The sequence below is a fragment of the Caretta caretta genome, chromosome 25, assembly GCF_965140235.1.
Source record: "Caretta caretta isolate rCarCar2 chromosome 25, rCarCar1.hap1, whole genome shotgun sequence".
Lineage (NCBI taxonomy): Eukaryota > Metazoa > Chordata > Testudines > Cheloniidae > Caretta > Caretta caretta.
The window spans coordinates 12238279-12265683 of NC_134230.1; the positions used below are offsets into that span (position 1 = coordinate 12238279).

Below are 27405 nucleotides of genomic sequence, written 5' to 3' on the forward strand. Positions count from 1 at the left end.
CCGGGCTCTTCCCTGTGCCAGCTGCGGATGGCAACTGAGCAGCATAGTGCCTATTGTCTCCCCCGAGACGGGCTCACCTCCACCTCTGCTGACAACGGCCCTGGGGCAGGCTGGAGATGGACGGTGCATGAGCTGGTGCTCCAGGACCTGCGCAGGCCGTGACGGGGCGAGGAGGGCCGTGGCGACCGTGGGCTGGAATGCGAGAGCGCCGTGCCGGGGGATGTTGAAGGCGACTCCAGGTGGGGCGGTAGGGCGCAGGTAAGAAAAGGGAAAATGTGGGTGAAACAGCAGGAATGTGTCTCCTGCTGCTGAGACTGGTTAGGCCCCTGGGATAGTCTCCCCGGGTGAGCGATGGGGCCCCACAGATGGAAAACCGCAGCGTGGCAAAGCACAGGAGAGGGCACTGCAGGGGACTTGGAGAGGATCAGCCAGAGGAGCCCTAACAGGGATTTTCAGTCTCTGGTTCTGCTCCACTGTAATGAAACCAGGGGACAGCAGCAGCCTCCCTCCCCCTCAGGAGAGGAACACGTGGGGGCCAAGGAGCGACAACCACAAATGGAACTCACCTGCCAGAACGAGAGGTATCCACTTCTTGTCCAGTCCAACGTCCGCTGGAAGAGATACAGGCTCCTTCTTGATCTGCCAGGCCTTAGGCCTTACATGTATGGTAGGATAAGCATTTCCTTGTACTTGAGAGGGGACAGCGCCTCAGCTGGCATTAATCAGCCCAGCTCCGGCAGTACTGCCTAGCGGCTAGAGCACTAGGCTGGGACTCAGGATACCTGGGTTCTGTTTCTGGCCCTCCCACTGGCCTGCTGGGTGATCTTGGGCAAGTCACTTCCCCGCCTTCTGACTCAGTTTCCCCAACTGTAAAATGGAGATAATAATGCTGGCCTAATTTGCAAAGTGCTTTGAGATCTACCAATGTAAAGAGCGAGGTGGCATTATTATTAAGCTCAGTGGACTTAGAGAGATTAACATCTGCTGAGTGTCTGATGTCAGGGTGTTTGTGTTTATCATGTGAGCAGCATGAGGTTTATGATGTCCTCAGTGATTCATTTATTTGCTCGAGTTTTGTAAGTGATGTGAAGGGTAAGTACATTGGCAGTCGCCTAGCAACCGGGTTGGGTTTTTTAATGAAATGTTTTGGTGTCTTGTCTTTGGAACAGAGAGATGGATAGATCTGCAGGACAGGAACTCTGAGTGGCAAATAAAAAGACAAGGAACTTAGAATTGGCTGTAAGCAGACAGGCGGGGGGTGGGTGTCTCTGTAGAGCACAGCACAAGAAGACAGTGATCTGCTGCTATTGGCCTCTTTCCTCTGAAGTTAGGTGAATTCATAAAACCATCCTTTAAGATATTCCATCTAAAATCTCTCCTGTCTCTGACCCCATGTGCAGTTCTGCGATCTAATCTTGCTTAGGGCACCAGAGTCTCCGAGGCCAGTGCTGAGGTTTCAAGCCAGCTTTGTAATGCAAGATCATCTCTCTTTTATCGCTTGCCACTGAGTAGGAGAGATGAACTGGAGCTGGTCTGTGTATCGCGCCCTTTGCAGCGACGACATTTACAACTTTGTTATACATACCTTTGAGACCAGCTTTATCTGCACCCTGGTAACTTTATCTGCACCCTGGAGAGATGCTGCCAGGTTATCTGCACCCTGGAGACTTGTCCTCTGTGTGCCTCTGACATTCCTCCAAAGGCAGAGGAGGTGTGCAAAGCTGACTAGGGGTCCCAGCATGCCGTTCCTCACAGTGCTGGCTGACTGAATGGATCTCTGTGTGCAATGTGTGTGAGCCGGCCGGAAAGGGGCCCGGATCAGGGAGGGAGCCCAGGTTGTCTGACAGCCTGCAGACCCCTAGTGCCATCCTGGAAAAAGCAGGCCAAAAGGCGCACCGGTCCACGGCCATTGTCCCCACTCCAGAGCTCAAAACACCGCTCAAAACACATATAAATACACACACACACACCCCTCAATGAACACGTACATTCACACATCTAAACACACACACACTCATATGTATAAATACACACACGTACATTCACACATCTAAACACACACACACACTCATATGTATAAATACACACACACACCCCTCAACGCACACGTACATTCACACATCTAAACACACACACACACTCATATGTATAAATACACACACACACCCCTCAACGCACACGTACATTCACACATCTAAACACACACACACACTCATATGTATAAATACACACACACACCCCTCAACGCACACGTACATTCACACATCTAAACACACTTACATCCCTTTACACACACATACAAATAAATACACACACCCCTCTACGCACACGTACACACATGTAAACACACACGCTTACACCCCTTTTGCAAACAAACTCATACATGTAAACACACGCCTCCCAACGCATGTGCACATACACACAAACACACACACACTCCAGTGCCCACATAGGGTATGTCTACTCTGCATCTGGGAGCAAGCACCGTAAAAATAGCCGTGTAGCTCACAGTAGCACTGGCAACAGCTCCAGCTAGCTGGCCAGGGTCCCACGCGAGCTCGAATCCGACCCACAGGGTTCGGGTAGGTTTGTTCTCAGGCGACCAGCCCAAGTGAGCCCAGTGCTACTTGCTGGCTCGAGCCAAGCTAGCATATGTCCATTTACTTGAGCTAGGAAGTTTGCTCCCAGCTGCAGTATAGACATTCCCATACACTCATGCATGTAAACACACACACAGGCCCCTATTCACACACACACTCATATAAAAACACACACATATGCATAAACATACACCCCCTAAAGCACACACACATCTACGTGTATACACATTTCACACATTTACAGTCACACATATAAAGGCAATCATACCTCCCCTCACCAATCATACCCCCCTACTCACATAGACATAAATATCTGTGTGCACATAATATGTATACACTGTCCACTGCACACAAACAGATTTATACATACACAGACCCCCTACAAACACACACTGATGCACAATTTTAGAAATATCTAAATACCCTTTCCACATACACACACCCACACACTGAAAAGCACACACAAACAAATCTATCCATCTGCACACGTGTAAATACCTCCATACATACACACCCCTCCTGTACACACCCCTAAACATAATCACATGACTACACACACCCCGTGGACATATATCAACACACACTCACACCTACATCGGTTCCTACACATCTACACCCATATAAATACATACCCTTTTACAGACACCCCTGCATGTGTACACACATCAATATAGTCACACACATATGTAAATATACACATATATACATACAAGCACACATCTACACATATACAAATATATGCGCATATACGATATCCTCAAACACATGCATTCATTGTACACTAAAGTCAATGGAAAGTCTCTTGCTCCATGGGGTAACTTGTCCAGTACTGGATGTACACGGCCTGTCCAGGGAATACTGTTGTTCCTCTAGGCACCAGGAGTGGACAGAACATTGTCGACAGCTGTGATTCTAAATATTCCAGCTGCATCCTGCTCTCTGGCCAAACTACCACAAAGTAACAAAGCTCTTTTCTCTGGCTTCAGCCCTAGCTTCCAGGGAACAGCTGCTTTGATGATGTTAATCTGAGCCGTTAAAATAAAAGATGAAAGTTGAATAAACATTTGAACTTACCAGCAGAGAAAGAGGCGATTCAACTTCAGCCATGGAATGGTTAATGCAGGGAAGGTCTGTTCAGGGGACCTGGCTGACGCAGAAAAAAGCTGTGGTCAAAATCTAGACAGGGCAAACCTGTTACTACAGAGAATTCTCTCCCAGGTGTCTGGCTGCTGGGTCTTGCCCACCACATACTCAGGGTCTAACCGATCCCCATATTTGGGGTTGGGAAGGAATTTTCTCTTGAATCAGATTGGCAGAGACCCTGGGGTTTTTTGTCTTCCCTCTGCAGCATGGGGCAAGGGTCACTTGCAGGTTTAAACTAGTGTCAATGGTGGATTGTCTGTAACTTGAAGTCTTTACATCATGATTTGAGGATGTCAGTAACTCAGCCAGAGGCTAGGGGACTATCACAGGAGTTGGGGGGTGAGGCTCTGTGGCCTGCAATGGGCAGGAGGTCAGACTAGTCGATCACGGTGGTCCCTTCTGACCTTAAAGTCTCTGAGTCCATGTCTGAGGTGACACTCTGGGGTGATACAAGGCCATGATTGCATTAGGGCTATGGGGTGACACGTGTCTGGGAGCAGCCTTTCTCAAGGCAGGTATGTTGCAAGGAGATGATGTGCTGGGTGAGGGATCAGGGAACTTTAGATCCCCGTTTTCAGAGGTGCTGGTGTAACTCCCGCCAGAATGTGGGTGTTAGTCTCCCTGTAGTGGCCAGTCCACAGAAGACTGCTGCTTCACTCAGCTGAGGGACTGACTACATTGCAATTGCGGGGTGACGGCCGCTCGAGCTGACATACCTGAGCTAGCTTTCAAATCTAACTAGATCAGGTTCCAGAGCAGTGAAGCCACAGCAGTGCTGGCTTCAGCATGGGCTAACCGCCAGAGCAAGACCCCAGGGCTCTGGGTGGGCTTGTCCAACCTTTGCCATGCAGCTGCATTTTCACAGTTCCAGGACCCACACTAGCTTGGATACGTCTGCTTGAAATGCAAGCATGCCCCATGACAGGGGTGCTTTGAGCCATTGAAGCAAACTATAAACCCTGTATAGAATGAAAACTACTTCAAGCCAGGGGGTTCCAGCACCTGTGCCCCATGATTGCAGTGTAGACATCCCCTAAGGCTGGGTCATTTAGCTCAAGCCGTAGCAACTCATGCTTTTAGCCCCCTGGCAGTATAAAGTGGCCTTAAAGGGGGCAGAAATGGCCCCCTGTGCACAGGGCCTCCTTGGCCAGCATAGAACTGGCATAAGGGCCCTACCCTGCTTCCAGCCCCTGGCACTGGTGAATGGATTGGAGGGATCAGGGTATGGCCAAGTATACTGCCTGATGGCTATTGTCTGCATCCCAGGGCCCATAGGTGGCTGTTTGAAATAAAGTGCAAGCTAGAGCACCCAGTGGTTAGAGCAGGGCGGGGGATGGGCATCAGGACTCCTGGGTCCTATTCCCAGCTCTGTGACGTTGCACTCCATATGCTTTATAAAAATATGTTTATGAGTGTAAATATGATGTAACTGGAATATGCTTTATGCAAAAGGTCTCTTCTAAGGTATCATTACAAAGTTTATAATCTACTGAGTGTGGTCATCCTATTTGTATGAATGTGTCAGTCTTGTATCTGAAACTAGGGTTATGTAGCATAACTCTGAGGTCCTATTGTAATTATGCAAAGTGTGGGCCATTCATGGCAGTCTAGAATCTTGATGGCTCCCATTAACCAGGACAATTGACTGTAGATGGCTCTGTTTACTTGTAGCCTTCCTGTATATGTGTGTGCCATCCAGTGGGTAATGAATTCTCACAGGACATGGGAACATGTCACACGATCCTGGAATCCATCTTTGCATATTTGCAACCTGAAGCAAATACTCACCAACAACGACATACCACACAACAGAACCACTAACCCAGGAACTTATCCTTGCAACAAAGCCCGTTGCCAATTGTGCCCACATATCTATTCAGGGGACACCATCACAGGGCCTAATAACATCAGCCACACTATCAGAGGCTCGTTCACCTGCACATCCACCAATGTGATATATGCCATCATGTGCCAGCAATGCCCCTCTGCCATGTACATTGGTCAAACTGGACAGTCTCTACGTAAAAGAATAAATGGACACAAATCAGATGTCAAGAATTATAACATTCATAAACCAGTCGGAGAACACTTCAATCTCTCTGGTCACGCAATCACAGACATGAAGGTCGCTATCTTAAAACAAAAAAACTTCAAATCCAGACTCCAGCGAGAAACTGCTGAATTGGAATTCATTTGCAAATTGGATACTATTAATTTAGGCTTAAATAGAGACTGGGAGTGGCTAAGTCATTATGCAAGGTAGCCTGTTTCCTCTTGTTTTTTCCTACCCCCCCCCCCCCCCCAGATGTTCTGGTTTAACTTGGATTTAAACTTGGAGAGTGGTCAGTTTAGATGAGCTATTACCAGCAGGAGAGTGAGTTTGTGTGTGTATGGGGGTGGGGGGGATGTGAGAAAACCTGGATCTATGCAGGAAATAGCCCGACTTGATTATGTAAAGAGTTGTCACTTTGGATGGGCTAGCACCAGCAGGAGAGTGAATTTGTGTGGGGGGGTGGAGGGTGAGAAAACCTGGATTTGTGCTGGAAATGGCCCACCTGTTGATCACTTTAGATAAGCTATTACCAGCAGGACAGTGGGGTGGGAGGAGGTATTGTTTCATATTCTCTGTGTGTATATAAAGTCTGCTGCAGTTTCCACGGTATACATCTGATGAAGTGAGCTGTAGCTCACGAAAGCTCATGCTCAAATAAATTGGTTAGTCTCTAAGGTGCCACAAGTACTCCTTTTCTTTTTGCGAATACAGACTAACACGGCTGTTCCTCTGAAACCATCTTAAACCTGGTGCTTTTCCATTTAAAAGGAGGGGTGGGAACCCAGAGAGAAACAAAGGATTCCCGCCTTGTGCCAAAGATATAAAAGGGGGTGGAACAGAACAAAGGTGGATGCCAGTCATGAGAAATCCTCTAGTTATCACCTGAGCTGGAACTAACAAGGACTGAAAGGGAAAGTGTTGGGCCCAGACTAGGAAGGAGTCTAGTCTGTGAAAGAAGCTTATTGGAACATCTCTGAGGGTGAGATTTTATTTGTATTCAGTTTCTTAATGTATTAGGCTTAGATTTGCGTGTTTTGTTTTATTTTGCTTGGTCATGTACTTCGTTCTGTCTGTTATTACTTGGAACCACTTAAATCCTACTTTTTATACTTAATAAAATCACTTTTGTTTATTAATTGACCCAGAGTAAGTGATTAAAACCTGGGGGAGCAAACAGCTGTGCATATCTCTGTATCAGCGTTATAGAGGGTGTACAGCTTATGAGTTTACCCTGTAAATTTTATGCAGAGTAAAACAGATTTATTTGGAGTTTGGATCCCATTGGGAGCTGGGTGTCTGGGTGCTGGAGACAGGAGTACTTGCTGAGCTGTTTTCAGTTAAGTCTGCAGCTTTGGGGTGGTGGTTTGGACCCTGGCTCAACAAGGCAGGGTTCTGAAGTCCGAAACTGGCAGAGAAAACAGGCTCAGAGGTAATCTCAGCACATCAGGTGACAGTCCCAAGGGGGTCTCCCTGACCGAACCCGTCCCAGTGTAATCTAGTGGTTGGAGAGGGCGAGTAACAATTAAGACTCCTGGGTGCAGCTCCTGCCACTGACTCACGGCAAGGCAGGTGACTTTCTGTCTCTCGGTTTCCCCATCTGTGAAACGGGGATAATGACCCTTCTCTCTCCAGCTAAGAGCTGTTGCTGGGGCCCCATTGAGCCACGGTGCAGCTGAGGGCTGAGCAGGCTCACGGCTGGTAATTACTCTTATTATTGCAGCCTACGCCGCTTCCAGGGGAGGGTGTGACCCGGGATGGGCTAGGGAGCTGCCAAGAGCCTCTGGAGTTGCTGGCGGAAGCAAAACAGGGCAATAAAGCCAGAGGGAAGAGCGAGGGAAAGCCTGGGAGACAAAAGAGGCCAAGGCTTTGGCAGGGGGGAGGGATAGCTCAGTGGTTTGAGCATTGGCCTGCTAAACCCAGGGTTGTGAGCTCAATCCTTGAGGGGGCCATTTAGAGATCTGGGGCAAAAATTGGGGATTGGTCCTGCTTCGAGCAGGGGGTTGGACTAGATGACTCCTGAGGTCCCTTCCAACCCTGATCTTCTATGATTCTGTGACCCGGGGTGCAGGATTGGAACTATTTGCCTGGGGGGGCTGCGAGTCATCGCACCAAACTGCAAACCCAATGATGGGGAACCGCTTCAAGCTGCTGCTCCAGCACTTAGCTCTGCAGAGCTGATCCGGCTGGGGCAGGGGCCCTTCCCGGTGCTAGCGCCCGGCCAGAGGCTCCCCTGGCTGGGCAGGGAACCAAGGAGCCTGTTCGGGGCAGGGGGCAGCTTCTCCCCCCCATATCAAACCCCAGCTGCAGCCCGCCCCTGCGCCCGGGCCCCATTGGCTACTTTGTAGCTAGCCCAGCGCTGCCATTGGCTGGCGGCTCCGTCAACCCCCCCCTCCCCCGACTTCGCCTTGAATTTGAAACTTCGGGCTGCGCTGGGCTCGGGTTTCACCGCGGGGGGGCCGGGGAGCGGGACCCGGGAGCGCTGCCTGGGGCTCGCCGAGCTGCCGCTGGCCCCGTGACCCGGCTCCGCCCGGGGGCAGAGAGAGCCCGGGGGCGGGGGCCGCGGCGGACCGGACCCTGCGACCGGACCCTGCCGGCCGGGCAGCGGGACGGGCGCCGAGCTCCGCCGTCGGGCCGCGGGAGAGGGACGCGCATCCCCGCCGGGCCGGTGCCGCCGGAGGCGGGTAAGTGCGGGGCGGCCCGGGAGGGACCGGACCGGACCGGACCGGACCGGGGGGCGGCCCGGGAGGGGTCGGGCTGGAGAATTGAGCCCTGGTTAAAGAGCCCCCCCGTCCCCCTCCGGGAATCGACCGGCGCAGCCCTGGGCCACGCGGCGGGCGTCTGGGACATTTCCCCGGCCAGGGCCTGCCCGCCCCCCCCAAGCTGGTCATCACCCTCCCGTCTGCCCATCTCCCCCTGGGCCTGCCCTCTCTCTCCCCCCCCCCCACCACACAGCTGGCCATCACCCTCCCCTCTGCCCCACCCCGGCCCTGGGCCTGTCCCCCGCCCCCCCCCACCACACAGCTGGCCATCACCCTCCCCTCTGCCCCACCCCGGCCCTGGGCCTGTCCCCCGCCCCCCCCCCCCAAGCTGGTCATCACCCTCCCGTCTGCCCATCTCCCCCTGGGCCTGCCCTCTCTCTCCCCCCCCCCACCACACAGCTGGCCATCACCCTCCCGTCTGCCCCACCCCGGCCCTGGGCCTGTCCCCCGGCCCCCCCAGCTGGGCATCACCCTCTCGTCTGCTCCCCCCCCCCCCGGCAAGGCTTGCCCTGCAGGGTATCACCCCCCTTTCTTCCCCCAGGGCCTGCCCCATCCCCCCAAGGCTAGGCCTCGTCCCCCCTCCATCCCCCTCCCCCATCCCTCGACAGGCATCCTCCCCTCAATCGGGCACCACACACACATCCGGTCCAGGGCCTGCCCCACTGGGCATCATCCTCCCGCCTGTCCCCCGCCACCAGGGCTTGCCCCCCAGCTCCACTTTCTTTCTCTCTCCCCCCATGGCACAAGACCCTAATGGGCATCTCTTCATTCCTGCAGCACCAGCCTGTCCTGATATCTCTCCCTTGTCGCTCGGTGGCAGTGGGTATCTCCTCTCTCTGCCAGTGGGTCCTAGTTGGCCTGTATCTCACCTTCGTGCCAGTGCTCTCTGTTCTCTCCCTGCATCCAGAGGCACCAGCCTCTTAATGCTGGCCAATCTCTGGGGCGGGCAATGGGGATTTCGCCCCCTGTCCCCATGCCAGCAGGTTCTAGGAAGGCCCATCTCCCACCTCCTCAGAATCAGAGAGGGGGGAAAGCCCCATTGCACAGTGCTCCCCGGTGTAGTGTCTGAATACCGGCAGTAACGGTTAATGCCCACTCCGAATGCTGCAGACTGTATGGGTCAGGGAGGATGATATGGGATGCTGCCTTGTTCCCGATGTATGACCCCATCTACTAATATTTCCCTGGCCTGGGGTAACTAAAGGGGTAGGAGGGATGTTGATGCCACTTCAGGGCCCAGTGTTCCTGCAGCCCTTTCAACATGGCACCCACCAACTCCATTCTCCTGCCCAGATTTTTCAAGGGCTCAGCACCCATGACCGGGGGCAGGATTTGCCCAAGGCCTCAGCACTCAGCAGCTCTCCTTGGGGTCAGGTTTCCACCCAACATGCTGTACTCTTCTGAGCACCTGGCTGCTTACCTGGGCATCTAAGTGGGAGTGGAGCTCTACTGAAGATCTGGTTCCAGGGGAGTAAACTGTGTTGGTGCCGAGCAAGAGCACTGAAGTGCGACCCCAGTCCAAGGGGCAACCAGCCTGTCGCTGGGATTTGAGGAGGCAGTGATTGCTCAGAATCCGTTTCATTTATTGCCCCATGCCCTGAATGGCTTGATAGGATGGAAGAACAGAGAACAAAGTTTGTTCCTTGTTCAAAGCTTGTTCCTTGTGGTCTGTTGCCACTCAAGAAAGAGATCTTGGCGTTGTTGTGGATAGTTCTCTGAAAACATCCACTCAATGTGCAGCGGCAGTCAAAAAGCGAACAGAGTGTTGGGGATCATTAGGAAAGGGACAGATAATAAGACAGAAAATATCATATTGCCTCTATATAAATCCATGGTACAGCCACATCTTGAATACTGCGGGCAGATGTGGTCACCCCATCTCAAAAAAGATCTATTGGAATTGGAAAAGGTTCAGAAAAGGGCAACAAAAATGATTAGGAGTCTGGAACAGCTGTCATATGAGACAAGGTTAATCAGACTGGGACTTGTCAACTTAAGGGGGGATAAGATGGAGGTCTATAAAATCATGACTGGTGTGGAGAAAGTAAATAAGGAAGTGTTATTTACCTCTCATAACGCAAGGACTAGGGGCCACCAAATTAAATGAATAGACAGCAGGTTCAAAACAAACAAAAGGAAGTATTTCTTCACACAACACACAGTCAACCTGTGGAACTCCTTGCCAGAGGATGTTGTGAAGGCCAAGACTATAACAGGTTCAAAAAAGAACTAGGTAAGTTCATGGAGGATAGGTCCATCAATGGCTATTAGCCAGGATGGGCAGGGATGGTGTCCCTAGCTTCTGTTTGCCAGAAGCTGGGAATGGGCGATAGTGGATGGATCACTTGATGATTCCCTGTTCTGTTCATTCCTTCTGGGGCACCTGGCACTGGCCACTGTCGGAAGACAGGATACTGGGCTAGATGGACCTTTGGTCTGACCCAGTATGGCCGTTCTTATGTTCTTATCTAAAATCAGTGGTGTTTTCTGCTGGAACAGGTGACAGTGTGGCATGATTTGTCTTCTAAAGCCCCATCCACCGGTTTAAAAAAGCAGCTCAGTAGGAAGGGAAAGGAGCCATTTAACTCCTCTCTAAAATGATATTGCAGATTTAGAAGGGACTCCAAGAAGGGCAACACGAATTATCAACGGCCTAGAAAGTCTCTCCTATGAAGAGTGATTGAAAAGATTGGAACTGTTTGGTAGAGAGAGCATTGGACTGGGCCTGAGGAGACCTGGGCTCTGTTCCCAGCCCTGCCACTGGACTGCAGGGTGACCTTAGGCATACTACTTCCCCCTCTCCGTGCCTCCGTTTCCCCATCTGTAAAATGGGGATAATGATGCTGACCTCCTTTGTAAAACACATGGAGATCTACTGCTGTATAAAGCTCTATAAAAGCTGAGGATTATTATTACGACCACCTTAGAGACTAGGCAAATAAAAGGGGATGTTATAAGATTCTATAATATAATGAATGGTCTAGAAACGATAGATTAGGAACATCTGTTCCTCCCGGTCTTTGTAACACAAGACTTAGGGGATGTTCACTGAAATTAAAAGGTGGTAAATTCAAAACAGATGGACGGAACTACTTTTTCACACCAGACATAATTAGACTGTGGAACTCATTGCCACAAGAAGTCACGGAGACCAAGAACTTTGCAAGATTCAGAAAGAGATAACGAGTATATGTCATAGTTATTGCCAATACTTTTGGAAGGGATATTAAATTTCAGGGTTTAAGCCAATCGCTAACTATTAGAGATCAGGGTGAGAACTATGGTGAGAGGCAGATTACCCGACAGCTGCTGTGGTGGGTTCTTGCACCTCTCACACTGTGAGAGACAGGATGCTGGGTGAGATGGATTTTAGGTCTTACCCTGACTGTCAATTTCTGTGTTCCTGATCTCATGAGTAACATCATATATGTCTCTAGCACCTTCCATTCAAGGACTTTATCGCTCTTTCCAAAGAACTAACCCTCTTAGTCCCTCTGAGCAGCATCACCCCATTTTACAGATAGGGAAACTGAGGCACAGAGAGGGGCAGTGACTTGCCTGAGGTCACCCAGCAGGTCAGTGGCAGAGCTGGGAATAAACCCGAGGGCTCCAGAGTCTAATAACCACTGGACCATCAGTTTGCTTAAAAGCAAACTTATAAATGCAGCAAGCCTAGAACACAGCTTGTAAATGTTGTTGTTCATTATTTGCAACACAGTCACACGTAGATAAGGGACCCACGGCCCTTGGCATAGTCCAGCAGTAAGTTACGCAGTCCTGGCTTGTGTTCAGTTTTATGTCAAAAAACGAGATGGGGAATGAGACCAACAGAACAGTGTGGACAAGGGGGGTAACAGTGAAACCGGCAAGAGTTGCACCATGACTGCTCGCCACCTGCCCAGCCAGCCACCCCATTAGACCCAACTTGGGGTGCACCTAACACAAGCTTCCCCCCCACCTCATGAGAATCTTTCTTTGCTTCGAAAGTGGCTTAATATTTGCAATGATCCTTTTAGAGGCGCAGACCCCGTCAGCTGGGAGCATTCAGTGTGCCAGTCAGCTGAGACTTCTCCGCATGGGGCATGGGGGCTTGAAAGCTTTCTTCCTGATGAGCCTCCTTAATCACCATCCTCCTGAGCAAGGAAGGGAGGAAGTTGCTCCAGAAGAGAGAACTGCTGAGCTGAGCTCGACGAGGAAGGGAGGTAGCCGAAAGCAAGAGAGAGGCCTCAAAATAACTCTCCCTTCCTTATCCTTGCTCCATTCTGGGACAGAGCATGATCCATCCGGTCCTGCTTCCTGCCTCTCCCAGGGAATTATGCCCAAAGCTGGAAGGATGCTGCTGTGATGGGAGCAAGCACACTGAGGGCCAGTGGAAAGGAACCTTAAGGTGGATAGAAGCACCCCTTCCCTCCAAGAATCTCCCCTCCCTGTATTCAGGGAGCTTTCCCAGCCAATGTAGAACTGGCCTATGCTGGTCCTGCTCCCTGGCCCTGATGTAGGAGCAGGTTGGGGGCACAGCCAAGTGCCCTGTATCACAGGTAGTCTCTATTTCTCAGGGCCTGCTGAGGGCTGTGGGAAAGGGTGTGTAAGTCACAGCAGGCCCAGGCCTCCTCTACTGGGACCAGGCAGGATCCTGTACAGGGCATGCAATGGTGACATAAAGCATCCCTATCTCCAGTGCAGGAACGGAGTAACTGAGGCTCAGGCTACAACAGGGCACAATCTGTCCCTGTCCTCGGATGCCCCAGGAACCTCTCGGACTCCCTCTGTTGAGTGGCAACATCATGTGATCCGTTCCCAGTCCCAGGCATCGTTGCCATAATATTCCAGAGCGCGGGAAGGGGCAGTCTCTGCATACACCAGGCTCAGCTAGCTCGGATCACCATTACTGCCACCTCCAGGACTTCCTCCTTCTGTCCTCCTTATATCCCTCAGCCTTTTCTGGGGGAGCTGATTGGAGCCCCAGTGATCAGAGTGCTGGCTCACCAGGCTGGTCCCAGCACTCTGTCACCTGGGAGCTACATGAATAGCCCAGATCTCTCGAAAGTTCTTATCCCACGTCCTCACAAGTATCTGAGTGACTCCGATAGGTGGATTGTCTCCTTACAGGGATACATTTGAGCTGTGAGTCTAGAGCCAGATCCAGGGTTCTGGTTCAGGCTCATCTCTGGTTTTTGCACTGAGTTGGCTGTTTCCCAGTCGGAGCAGAATTATTAGTGACTGTGGCCTATTACAAAGAAGAAACCCTAAGATCTATTTCAGATGGCTTCTGGTTTCCGCCCTGCTGTGTCTGTTGGCTTCCTGCCACTCCTAATCAGTTCCACGCTTGGGAGCAGCGAGGGGCCGACGGGGGGGCTGGAGAGCTGAGAAAGGCTGTTTGGGAGATTCTGTGAAATGAATTGGCAAGTTCTCAGTCCGGCTCGAACATCCCGGCGTCCAGCTTACAGCAGTCACAGCTGATGGGCCTCAGCAAGAGAAACCAAAGAACATCCTAGCCATCTGAAATCCCAGAGTATGCCCCAAGGACCTTCCATTGCCACTGCTGCGTGGCTAATTAAAGGCGCTCAGGGTTCTCTGTGCCGCAGAGGATCAGGAACCCCAAGGGCCTTTTACAATAACTCATTAGCACTTCCCTTTATGCTGCATAGCCAGCTGTCCCCTAATAAATTCCCCGCTGCCTGGCTGGGGCCTGCACCTGGGACGTTGGGGGCCAGAGCAATGGCAGGGGTGAGCAGCAGGAGGCCTGGCCAAGGCAGCCCTGAGTCAGGCCAGTTTCCCAGTGTCATAGCCCTATGCTTTTGGGGCCTGGACTGAGGCCTCGCGAACTCATTTCACAGCATCCAGTGAACAGTGTTTCTCCACCCGTGGGCCTTGCAGCAGTGAGGGGCCCAGCTTGCACCAAGAGGCAAAACTGCCCATGTTCCCGGAATAGAGTCCCACGTCTTCTCCCCCGGTCCCAGCCCAACCAGGACCCTTTCCCTGTAAGCAATTTGGGGAAGGGGCCGTCTCTGTGTTCCGTGTCTGAACAATGCCGAGCACCACTGGGGGCCCTGGTCTACGACTCCGGTGCCTCTGTGCCACCACCATGCAGCCGGTAATAACAGTGACGCTGGGCCGGCATGGTGCTATAAATGGGATAGGCCACCGCTGTGTGTACACATGGCTGGGCTTGTGTGGCTCACCGGATTCCTGCTTCCTTCGTCAGGGAGAGGGTCTTTACGCAGTAGCTTCCGTCTCCTTCTCCTCCTTGGACTCGCCCGCTGTGCACACAGTCTGCCTCCCGGGCAGAGGTTGCTTGGCTACTGATCAACTCTTACATTTGGCCACTTCAGGAAAAACTCCTGCAAAGGGCCTGACTTGTTTCTCCAGCAGCTGGTAGATGTTAGCGATGGGGCTGCTGGGGAAGGTGTAGCTATCAAGGCCGTTTGTGCCCATGGCAACAGGTAACAACAGAGGCTGCAGGAGATGAGGTACTACTTTAATTATTTATTCCCCCACCCCCAAACGCCACTAAAAGTCAGGCCTGGGAGGGTGAGATCCTGACACCTGTCAGAACAGTGCTGCCAAGGGCATCTGGAGTTGGCTGATGTAGGGGGTGTTACCTAATGGTTAGAGCTGGTGACTCCATGGGCTTGCTGTGTGTGGTTACGTCACTTCACTCTTCTCTTTCCCATTCTTTAATGGTCGTATTAACGCTTCCCTGGGGTGGCAATGCTTCCCTGGAGTGGCTGTGAAGCTTAATTAAATTAGTGTCCGTTAGCGGCTCTGAGAACTGCGGGTGGTACGGCAGGGCAGAACCACAGGAAGAGAAGCAAAAGAGAAGGACAGTTGTTGAAATTCCTTCACCCCTTTACAGAGCCTGGCTGGCTTCCCGCAAACTCGGGCAGAAGTTTAAATGTGTGTGTATAAGGGATAGCCCTTGTGCAGCTCTGCACCCCTTTGGGATGCCCTCTGCACAGGGGATTTTCCACTTACTTCAAGGTCCCTTTGTGCTGCCAGGGTGGCATAAAGGGGCCTCCGTGTGACTAAGAACCAGACCCAAGCAGGGTGCCTTGCCCCAGTGTATACAAGATAATGGCACAGTAAAGCACTGCGCACCGGATTGCTTTGCTCCTGTCTGGCTCTGGCGTGAAAGGCCGCTCTCCAGCAGACCCAGGTTAGGCCCTCGGGCAGCGAGGCGTTCCTGCCATGCTTGCTTTCCACCGCGCTGGCAGGGGAATGGTGGAAGAGCTGAGTTCCGGGGCAGTCAGGGAGCATCTCGATCCACTCCGCAACCAGCTGGACAGATGCCGCTCCCGCTGTTTAACGTGCCCTCTGAGCGGAGAACTTTTGCGCCAGAGGAAACTTGACTGCAAGTTATAAATCCAGGCAAAACCGGAGGGGTGGGGGTTCTATGGGTATGCGAACGTGGCCCTAACAAGCGCCAGGAGGAGAAGGTGCCTGCCTGTTCTCCTCTCCTCTTTCCACATGCTGTACGCTCTCTCTCCATGCTGACCCATAAATTATTAAAGCGCCTTTGTGCTGCTCTATGAAATATTCATCCTGCCATCAAGGGAGCGGTGGGTGGGTGTTCGGCGGGAGAAGGGGAACGGCTAACAGTTGCTCCAATAATTGAGACCAGCATCGTCAGGAGTGGAAGCAGTGCAGGTGCGCAGTGTCTGGAAGAAATGCCAGGGGGAGAGAGTAGCGAGGGGCAGAGTGGGAAATAACAAATCATCACCTCCGCTCCCTTCCCAGCTTGTGGAATGGGAGGGGGCTGGGCTCAGGCTCTGAAGCCCACTCCCCACCCACTCCCCGCGGAGCCGTGATGATAGCAGAGGCCCCTGGGAGGACAGAGTGGCCTGAGTTGGATGTGGCGCTGCAAATTGGCTTCCTGCACACACCTGTATGTTTCAGTTTTGCCTAATCCCTTTCAAATGTCACCAGCCTCCGCTGGGTGCGGACAGGATGCCAGTGTTTTCAGAGTCACAAAGTGCCTGTTTTCTGATTCGTCACAGGTGGATGCTTTTAAACGATCGGGCCTGATTCGGCCCTCGCTTCCGCTGGCAGCTGCGGGAGTTATTCCTGATGTACACCGCTCTTGGGGATAGGGGGCCGGGGGCGGGGATCAGGCTTTATCTCAGTTACATGTACCCACAGAAGAAGGCTTGTGTCAGCATCTGAGGAGCAGGCGGGGCTGAGGGAACCATGAAGCTGTCACCGGATATGCCATGTTGTTTATGGGAGAACTGAAATGCTCATCTGCCATTGCAGGCCTGCGGTGCGCGTCATCCCCGATGAAAGGGTTAAAACTCAGACCTGGTCTAAATAGATGCAACACTGCTGAGGTCAAGGGAGATTCTTAGTCCAGGGCTGCGTTTGTCTCTACGCCAGGTCCTCTGTGTTTGATCAGCCAGGGAAATCTGATTCTGATGCTGTGTGGTATCTAGCTTGGTCAGGTCACTGCTGTCACTTGATATCTGGGGGTGGCATTTGGTGATGCTCTCTCCGCTGCATGCCCTTCAATTAAGCTCTTCCTAAAAGTCAGTTTGTTTTTCTTCCCTCCCTGCAAGTTGCCCTTGCTGCAGAGCTGCAAAACTCACTCTGCGCCGGGTGCCAACTTCGCATTTGCAAATGAACCCGTTTGTAACTGCCTTGTGTTCAGAACCCCTTCATGATAGCTGGGAAGGGACTATCCGTGGCTTGGGGCCGAGAGGAACAGGTACAGAAAGGATCCCTGTGGATGAACGGTGTTAACTGGATTTATCTTTGCCCACAGCAGGGTGTATCTGCTGGCTTCCCCCTACTTTTCATGTCTAGTTCAAGCTTCTTGTTCTTCCCTTTAAGGCTTTGCATGAAGCCGCTTCTGCTTATCTCTCTGCTGTGGTCTCTTGCTGCTCCCTGTTGCTCTGATGATGAATCCATCTTACCATCCCTTCCCCCACCCTGGTCTTTGTGCCTCCTTCCATGCCCACGCGTGAGGCATGAATTGCTCCAGGTGCCTGGCCCTTCCTCGTTCCAATCCCTCCTATCACCAGGTCCCTCAGCGCTCACTTCTGGCAGCGAACCCCACTGAATCAAAGCCAAAGACATGCTTCGGTGCAGAGCCAGGCTGCCAGATCAACATCAGTGAACAGCTAACATGGTTCATGCCATCCAGCGAGGCAAGGAAAGCAGCTCACTACTCTGCTGTAGGTAGCAGTGGCTGAATCCTCGACGCAGGAGAGAAACTGAATCCTGAATTTGAGCATTCCATCTTGCCTTGGAAGGTCTGTCTGTATATTAAGGTACTTGCCTGGTCCTCATCACCATAGTATTTGAGCACCTCACAATCTTTATTTATCCTCACAACACCCCTGCGAGGTAGGGAATTGCTATTTCCCATTGTGCATATGGAGAAACTGAGGCACGGCATGACTAATGGGATGCAATTGCAACATGGGTAGGCCTGTTGCACTAACTGGCTAAAGATAGCAGTGTAGCTGCCCAAGTACAGTCCCACCCAGGACCCTAAGTATTGTCCCAGGGGGCTGGCTCCCTGCTCTGCACATTGCAACCTGGCTATGACCCTTCTGCACCAGGCCTGTGACCCACCTAAAACCTTCCTGCAACCCCTTGGTGAGTCGTGACCCACTGCTTGGGAAACAACTCTTGGCCGCAGACTTTCTGCGTGACCTTGGGCGAGCAGAGAATTGAGCTTTGGTTTCCTGCATCGTAGGAGTGCAACCAAACCACTGAGCCATCCTTCCTCACGGTCACAATGGGGTGTCAAGGCTCCCAACTGCAGGAGAGAGATCTGAGAGAACTTCAGGTGTCTGGAAGAGAAGGGAAAGCGGAGAAGTCTGTGGTCTTGGATGCTGCATCCTCAGCCCCATGACCATTGCCCCATCCTTCCTCTGGACAGAAGCAGAGCCTTGCTCCATTTCCCACAGCCGTGTCACAGACCGAACGGCACTTTCAGAGGCTGTTGTGGTTTTTTTAGAGGTGTTTTCAAACTCCAGCAGAGCTGGAAGCATGAGTGACAGGAAGGAAATCTGCTGGTTTATTTCCGTCTCTAACTTGTGCTGGGGCAAAACTGCCTGTTTCTCTGTCGGCTGATAAAGCAGCGCCGAGGTGAACAATGGAACAAGTAGGAGGCTCTGCGTGACGGGCTCATCTGAGCAGGAAAAGTCTCATTTGAGGGAAGTCTCCAGTCACTCGTTAAACGGTAGCATCTGCCCAACGGGAAGTGAGCCATGTTGTTGGGGGGGGGGGGCGGGGGAGCACGTTGAGAGGATAGTAACGGATTAGAAGGAGAGAGAGGTTCGGCATGAGGGAAGGAGTATGAATTAATTCATTCATTCCCCAAGTCCGGGGTGATGCTGCCGAGTCCCGTTTAGAGCCCCCTGGCTTCCTACACACACCTGGAGCGATCCTTAGAACTGGATGAACCATGGCTCTCTGGAGAGGAGATTAGACTGGCGCTGGAGAGACCTGAGCTCCTGGCTCTGTAGCTGGCCGGCGGGGTGACCTGAAGCTGATTGCTCCCTGAGACGCAAGGGAAATGAGCAGCGGAAGTGAGACGAGGTTTGGAAAACGTGACCTGTAAGGAAAGGTTGAAACGCTGGGCCTGTTCGCTCTAGGGAAGAGAAGGCCGAGGCCGGGGGACGTGATAAATATGTAAAAGGTTGCTATAGAGAGGACGGTGACCAATAGTTCTCTGTGTTCACCGAGGGTAGGACGAGAGGATGTCACCTTAGTTCGAAGCAGGAGAGACTGAGGTTGGATATTAAGGTAAACTTTCTAACTCAGAGGGTCGTTAAGCTCTGGAACAGATGACCTAGGGGGGTTGTGGAATCCCCATCGCTGGAGGTATTTAAGAAGAGGTTGGACTAACCCCCGTCAGGGATGGTCTAGGGTTATTTGGTCCTGGCTCAGCGTGGGGGGGCTGGACTAAATGACTTCTCAAGGGCCCTTCCAGCCCTCCATTGCAACGATTCCATTTCTCCCCGTCTCAGTGATACTTGCCTTCTACAGCGCTTTGAGATCTGTGGCTGAACAGTGCTATGTAAGAGCCAGGCATTGTTAAATTAATAGTGCGAGGGAGTGTTATGTGGTGCTTGTTGCCATGGTTGCTTACAGGGATGTCTGGGTGTTGCGAGCTCTTTAAAGACGGTTCCCTTTGCTGGGCATTTCCTTGTTTTTAAAGGATTGTGTGGGTGGAGGTTGTACTTAGCCAACCTCAGCTGACAAAGGTTTTGGTGTGGGAATTTCTATTTATATGGGTGCCTTTCATGATCCCGAGGCACTTTGCAAACTGCCGGCACACAGCAGCACTGAAATGCAGCCACCTCTGGGGTGAAGCCACCGGCTGGATGGATAAGGCATCAGCAGGTTGGAAAGAGCAGACATTTTGGGCAACGACAGGGAGGCAAACCCTTACTCTCCCAGAAAAGCCCCTGGGAAGTGTAATGTCTGTGCAGAGCAGAGAGGATCTCCGCTGGTAAGGTCGCATGCTCAGAAACATGCCCGATTCATTTTCTCTTCTGCGGCTCATGTTCAGTTCTGCGGCCTGGGCTCTGCAGGAAGTCAAGCTAGAGTCTCAAAATGGTCCCTTTAAAAGCCCAGCTTCGCTCTGCTCTGAAAGGACAACTGGGTAAGTCAGCCCCACATCTTTTAGGCCAAGGCCTTGAGCTGTGACCAGGGATTTTGGAAGCCCCAGCTTTTTGGGGGTGCTCGGTTTGAGACACCATAAAGGGGCCTGATTTTCCCAAAGTTCTGAGCACTTTCAGGTCCAGAGAGAGTCAGTGGGAACTGGGGATACCCAGGGTGCCTCAAATGATTCCTCTGCGAAACCAGGGGAAATTAGGGCCGTACGGTTTCTGGGTCTCAGTTCTGCCATCTGTGAAATGGGGATCAGGCCAGTGTAAGAAGGCTTCCACCACAGAGAAATAGATGTCTAGCCAACCTTCTCCCCACTGCCATCTCTCCTAAGGCAGCCGCTCAGAGCTGTCACATCACTACACTTGCTCACTCAACTTGGGTCGTCTGTCTTTGGAAAGATCCCTGGACGAAAAGACACTGGCAGACAGCAGAGCTGCCCTACCGGGGCCACGGCCACAGCAAAGCTAACTGCAGCCTCGCACGAGCAGGGGAAGTTAACTTTCTGAAATGCAGGTGCTAAATCATAGCCCCTGTACTGCCGCCCACACCCGATTGAGCAGCTCTGTTTCTCTCTCACTTGCTTTCTCTCTCCTCTATCGCAAGTGCCCTCTCTCTCAGCACCAACTTCTCTCTCGTATGCCTGTCCTGTTAGGAGGATGCCTGCAGCTCCAGCTCCAGCCTCACGCTGTTAAAATCAATGTTTTCACATAAAAGGAAATACTTGCAAACCTTTGTGTTTTCCAAAGGGTTGTAAATAACGCTGCGTGGAACATCGTGTAATAGTACAGGTTTTGACTGCTCTATTACTGCTCGCTTAATTTATACCCTCCTTAAGCCTGGGCCAGCCTTTCCATGAATGCCCCCAATTTGCAGGGGTTTAGAACTTGCAATGGAAAATTCCTGGCTGGCTGGGGCTCGCTGCGCTGGCTTCCACCAGCACCTTTGTCATCCGGCCTGGGGCAGTTCTCCTTAGCTGTATGAGGAACTGATTCAGAGTCACCAGTTCTATTAGCTGGACTATTGTTCCCATGTAAATCCTAGGATGACAATGATCTTGTGTGATGGTCTACTCTAAAGCACCTTCCACTGGATGATCTCAAAGCACTTTATAAACCTGAGCTAACTATCTTCCCCCCCCCCCCATGTCAAGTAGGTAAGTGTAGCAGGGTGCTGCTGCAAAAGCACCTAATTAGCCCCTGCTCAGCCAGCTCCAATCAAGAGAAATAGATTGGGGCTGGTGTAACAGGCATGATGCCTGGCCTGGGGAGTTGCTCCATGGACCTGTGGGCCTGACAAGCCAGCAGTTATAAGGGCTGGGAGCCAGTATGAAGGGGGGCTGCCAGGAGAACGGGCAGTCTCCTGGCTGTGGGCTGACTTCTTGGGAAGGAGGGAACTAACCCTGTAAGCCTTGTACATAGCTCAACACTGGCGGTGGGAGAACTGTGTGTGTAAATAAAGACACGGGTGCTGCATAACAGGAAGCCTCTCTGGGCTTTCTTGGGGCAGTCAGCAGGCCCCAGGAAGAGGGGTGGGCAGAGGATCCTGTTACAGTAAGTATTATTAGTCCCAATTTACAGATGAAGAAACTGAGGCACATTGAAGTGAAGTGACTGCCAAGGAATGTACGGCAGAGCTAGGAATGGAATCAAGGTCCCCTAACTCCAAATTCAGTGCTTTAACCACTAGACTATGCTCCCTCCTTTAATCACAGTCTGTTGTTTTGCTACAAACAGCAGTGTGCCCTAGTGGAGAGGACTAGGATGCAGGAGACCTGGTTTCAATTCCTGCCACGCACCTTGTGCCACTCTGTGCCTCAGTTTCCCCATCTGTAAAGTTGGGATAATGATACTGCCCTCCTTTGTAAAGTGTTTGGTGGTCCACAGCTAAGAGTTAGGATTTATAATCCATAGCACCTGTGTCCTCAGTCCCTGCCCCTTTTTGAATGACTCCATTTCTGCTGACCAGTAAAGCCCTCGCAACCCCAGTTTTCGTGTTACTCAAAACCTTTGAGATGTGCATTTTCAGCAAGGGCTAGTGATTCTGGGGGCCACCTGGAGACACCTTAAAGAGGCCTGACTTTCAGAGAGCAAGTGCCGAAAGCTTAAAGTACAAATATTAAAGTGCATGATTCCGGAGGGTAAACGTTTGAAACTGGATTATTTAGGAAAGGGAGACACTGAAAATGCTTCCAAGCAATCGATTTATGAATGGCTTCACCCCAGTGGCCTGGATTACCTCCCCATACTGTATGATCTGTATTATCGTAGCGCCTGGTGAGCGCTTGTCATTGACTAGGACCCATTTGTGCTCAGAGCTGTACAAACATAGACTGCCTCTTATGTGTTTTTCCTCATATACACACAATGGCTGTGGCCAAAGTCCCAGAATAACTTCCTTCTAAGCAGAGCTTTCCCAAAGCCAGCACTGTAATTTTTGCCCATCAGGTCAACGCATTGAAACACATATTTTTATTTATTGTTACAACAGCAGCTAGACCTTCCAACCAAGATCAAGGCCCCGTTGTGCTAGGTCAGGGCTGGGCAAACTTTTTGGCCTGAGGGCCACATGGAGGTGCTAAAACTGTATGGAGGGCCGGGTAGGGAACTCTGTGCCTCCCCAAACAGCCTGGCCCCCGCCCCCTGACTGCCCCCATCAGAACCCCTGACCCATCCAATCCCCCCTGCTCCTATTTCCCTGACTCCCCCCAGCCCCCAGGACCCCACCTCTGACCCCACCCCCATCCAACCCCCACCTGCTCCCTGGCTGCCCCAACCTCTATCCCCACCCCCGCCCCCTGACAGGCCACCCGGGACTCCCACGCCTATCCAACCCCTCCCCCTGTTCCCCGTGCCCCGCTGGCGGCACGGCGAGCTGAGGCTGCGGGGGAGGGGGGACAGCAGGGGCGGGGCCGGGAGCTCAAGGGCTGGGCAGGTCGGTCCCATGGGCCGGATGTGGCCCGCAGGCCATAGTTTGCCCACCTCTGTGATAGGTGCTGTAAACAGACATGACAGATAAGGGGCGGGCAAAAGGAAGGACTGTTACCCATATTTTGCCAATGGGGAAACTGAGGCACAGAGCAAGTCAGTGACTGTCCCACAGTCACACAGGGAGCTTGTGGCAGAGCTGGGACTTAAACTCCGATCGCTTGAGCCAATGAAAGCGCCAAACCAAATTTGTTCAGATTCAGCGTAAACAGGTCCCACCATATGGAAACAGCTGCATCACCGACCTGCTTCTCTTTCCCATCTGTCCTAACATGAGAGCTTGTTGTTACGATGGTCTGTAGTGTGTTGCTGTTCCAGGCAGGATGAATCCCAGCACCTGTGTTGCTTCATTCGCTTGTTTCAGTCTCTAACACAATCACTGGCTAAGTGGCTCGGTTTGTGTTTGTGAGTCCTAGGCAGGTCTTGTAACCTGTCTCTCGGTCTTTCTCTTGCCTGAATTGCTGCATTCATCTGTGTGCAGCCATCAGCAAAGCTGATAACCTTGCTTATGAGCTCCTCACTTCTTTCTTCTTTGGTGGGCTTGCAAGAATCAAATTCCCTCACGCAGCGCCGGTGGGGCGTGCAGGAGACTCGGTCCCTGAGTAATGGTGAGCACAGGTTATCATCCAGCCAGGAAACTGAATCGGTTCCAGAATCCAAACTCTGGCATAGCAGGGAGCCGGAGAAATCAAGTGCTTTGATGTGCTTTGAGAAACACAAAAGGAAACCAGCAGGAGTGCTGCTCTCTGGCAGCTTGCAGGGACTGAACAAAATTATATCAGTAAACGTGGCTTATAATGTTACCCACTCTCGGAGTGTGAGCTCTGCTGTGCTAAAGAGCCGCTCACCAGCCACACGTTGACCAACAAGTGTCATGCGGGTCTCCCCCTCAAGGAAATGAGCCAGATTTTAAGGAGGGCACATTAAAACAACTGGTAATAAATCCCATTCTGCATAGGTAGCAATACAGATCTCAGGTGGGAAGAGAGCAATAGAGGTCTAATGGGCCTTTCCAATGTACGCAGTGCATTGACCTTCCTTTGATGTTTAGGGAATTTTATCCCACTGTAATACCTAGCCACTAGATTACACCTGTTCCCAGAAAGGGGGAAAGAACCCAGGAGTCTTGGCTCCTAGTCTCCTACTCTGTAAACCGTGCGCACTCCTAAAGCTGGGTACAGACCCCAGGCGTCCTGATGCTCTGACCTTCCCTGTTCTGACCACTAGACCATCCTCCCATCCCAAAGCTGGGAATAGACTGCAGGAGGCCAGACTCCCAGCTCCCTCTGCTCTAACTATTAGACCAAGATGCTTTTGTGTGCGCGCGGACCTGTGCTGGGAAGGGAGGGCTCATTACTCCAGGGCAAGGCCTGAATCACACGGTTCTGTTCTCTTTTCCCCCTTCCAGAGAAGATGGACACCTTCAGCACCAAGAACTTGGTTCTGCAGGCTCAGAAAAAGCTCCTGAGCAAGATGGCCTCCAAGACCATGGCGAACATCTTCATCGATGACACCAGCAGTGAGGTTCTGGATGAGCTGTACCGGGTCACCAAGGAGTTCACCCACAACCGCAAGGAGGCCCAGAAGATCATCAAGAACCTGATCAAGATCGTCATGAAGCTGGGGGTGCTGTACCGCAACCGGCAGTTCAGCGCCGACGAGCTGCGGCTGATGGAGCACTTCCGCAAGAAAGTGCACACGCTGGCCATGACCGCCGTCAGCTTCTACCAGATAGACTTCACCTTCGACCGCAGGGTCATGTCCGGCGTGCTGAACGAGTGCCGCGACCTGCTCCACCAGGCCGTCAACACCCACCTGACGGCCAAGTCCCACTCCAGGATCAATCACGTCTTCAACCACTTTGCGGACTACGAGTTCCTGTCGGCGCTGTACGGACCTTCCGAACCCTACCGCACCCACCTGCAGAGGATCTGTGAAGGGGTCAACAAAATGCTGGATGAGGACAACATATGAACCAGCAAAGACAAGGCCTGAGAGCAACTGTTTGGCTCTTTGCCTGGCTCTCTTCTACCTGGACTCTCCAGGCTGCATTCTGGTGTCCGTGAATTTAACGGCAAGACGTCTGTTGTTTTCAGTGGGTCAGGCCTTCTCACGCACTCTTTCTCCACAGTGCTAAACGTCTTGCTCTTTCCTTTTTTTTTCTCATGAAGACCAAGGACTCTTCACTGTCTGTCTAAATGAGGTTACAATCTGCTACTTGTCTTGGTAGCTGGAATCTCTTCACCTCACTTTAGCTCCCTAAGGAAATTAAAATGAGACAAAGCAGCTTCCGTCTCTACCCCACTGGGGCACAACTACACCAAAGGCGGCGGGGTTGTTTGTCTGAGTGAGACTGGAGCAAATGCTCTTCTTTGCACTGGCTTGATATCCGCTTTGGAACCCAGCCCAGTGTCTCTAACCCATCAGAGGCCAAGCCCCACAGTACGTGAGCTCTCTGGTTAAAGGACCTTGGTCTCACTGTATATATGTTTATCCACCAAGTGCTCTTAAATTCAGAGTCCAAGGAGTCCTGCTGTAGCAGAATCTCTCTCACTTCTAAATCTATTTTAATTCTGGTGAGGGAGAGGAACCCACTTTGTCTTGTGTGTAACTTTTTTTTTTCTTAGTTAAGATTAATTCAAGCAGAGAGCATGGAGGAGTGGTTCAGATGCCCCTGCCACTGCCAAGATGTAAGGCTGTCTATCCTGGAGTTCAAACCATGCTGGCTGGGTTTCCCTGGCCAGCATAGAAAAGGATGAGCCATATTCTAAAATGCTTTACAAACCCATGCTATGGTCTAGCACCCCTCGGCCGGGGAAAGTGTATTAGCACCTTGCAAGCAAGAATTGGGTTGTGGTGTTTACCTCACTATTGTCTCCTGGGGGGGCAAGTTATGGATAGTGGGAGGATTTCACATAGGGATGGACCCAGCTTGGATGGATCACCCCACAAGTCGAACCCTGCACGGATACAAAATTTATATCCGCAGACCATATTTGCGGATGCGGATACCAAGCAGACATCTGCAGGTTTGCAGGGCCCTACCCACAGGGTCCCAGGATGGGGAGGGACCCTTGAAGGGGGGAGAGGCTGCAGCGAGGGTGGTCAGGTTGAGACACTGTTGTGGTTCAAAGCTTAACACAGGTCAGGCCTAAACTAGGGGGTGCAGCAAGAAGTGGCCATGCTCCAGGTACCACTTGCCCCCCTGACTGTTGCCCAGTGAGTACTTTGGGCTAGTTACAGAGGCAGCCTCTTCCTTCGAACTGAGAATGGTGGAGCATTATTTTCTGTCCATGTTCCTTTCCTAGAGGGGAAAAGAGGAGTCTGTATTTTCAAACCAAATAGCAAATGTGTACTTTCCTCCTCCTCCTCCTCTGAAATCCAAACTGAATTTCTCTGTCGTCAGCCCCTCCGGCTGATTATATCAATGTAACTGTTTAGATTTGGTCCTCGGGGGCTTTCCCTAGTATGTCGTAGGTTGGAGACATCTTAGATTCCAATAAATTAAAAAAAAAACAAAAACCCCCAACCACGTAGCCCTGGTGAGTTACTGAAATAAAGTTGTCTCTTCCACCGGAGAGCAGTACAGGGTTTGGCTACAAATGCTGTAAGTAAGCAGGGCACATCGCTGGCAGGTGCTCGCAGAGCTTTTGCTATTTAAACAGAAGTACTAGCCTAAGGCCTTTTCCTTTTCTGCACCAGGGTTCTGCCCAGGAAAGCAGAGGTGCAGAACTGTGTACCTCTAGGTGCAGCAGCAAAGCCTGGGGGACCCAGGGGCATCCAGGGATCCTACCCACGTTCATGTGAGTGGAGGGCATTTAACCCCATGCAGGGCTGGGCTGCTGGGGAGCAAGAGCTCAGATTAGGCACTTTGTGTGTCACCTCGGACAGCCCCCGCTCTTTAGAATGTGTGTGACCCTGAACCACAGCCCTGCTTACTAATCCCAACCTTTTACCTAGCGTCTTTCATCTGTGGATCTCAAAGTGCTTTAGAAAGGACATCAGTAGCATTGTCTCTATTTATGGATAGAGAAACTGAGGCACACAACTGGGAGGTGAATTGCTCAAGGTCCCCAAGAGAGCTGAGAATAGAACCCAGCTCTCCTGAGCCCCAGGCAAGTGCTCTGTTCACTAAGCCACACTGCCTCCAGTTCAGGACTATGGTGCTCCAGCCCTTAACCATCCACTTTTATCCACAGAGCAGGTACAAGGTGGGCAGTGGCTGGGCAAGCTTTCCTCTTCCC

The 27405-nt window shown here is 51.8% G+C and overlaps 1 protein-coding gene across 7 annotated transcripts; it reads left to right on the plus strand.

Annotated features, from left to right (window-relative positions):
- Positions 1-26683, plus strand: TNFAIP8L1 (TNF alpha induced protein 8 like 1). 7 transcript variants are annotated; one of them, XM_048831105.2, is made up of 2 exons: positions 1-258; positions 24570-26683. In XM_048831105.2, the coding sequence occupies exon 2, from the start codon at positions 24575-24577 to the stop codon at positions 25133-25135; it is 561 nt and encodes a 186-aa protein (XP_048687062.1). In that variant the 5' UTR covers positions 1-258; positions 24570-24574; the 3' UTR covers positions 25136-26683. The 7 variants fall into 7 exon arrangements, with proteins under 7 accessions (XP_048687062.1, XP_048687060.1, XP_074979291.1 ...); XM_048831103.2 differs by lacking the exon at positions 1-258 and adding an exon at positions 8230-8477; XM_075123190.1 differs by lacking the exon at positions 1-258 and adding an exon at positions 17801-17821.
- The last annotated feature ends 722 nt before the right edge of the window (positions 26684-27405 follow it).

Excerpts from the sequence above, each read along its gene's own strand:
- TNFAIP8L1 (XM_048831105.2), top strand. The coding sequence starts at position 24,575 with ATGGACACCTTCAGCACCAAGAACTTGGTTCTGCAGGCTCAGAAAAAG.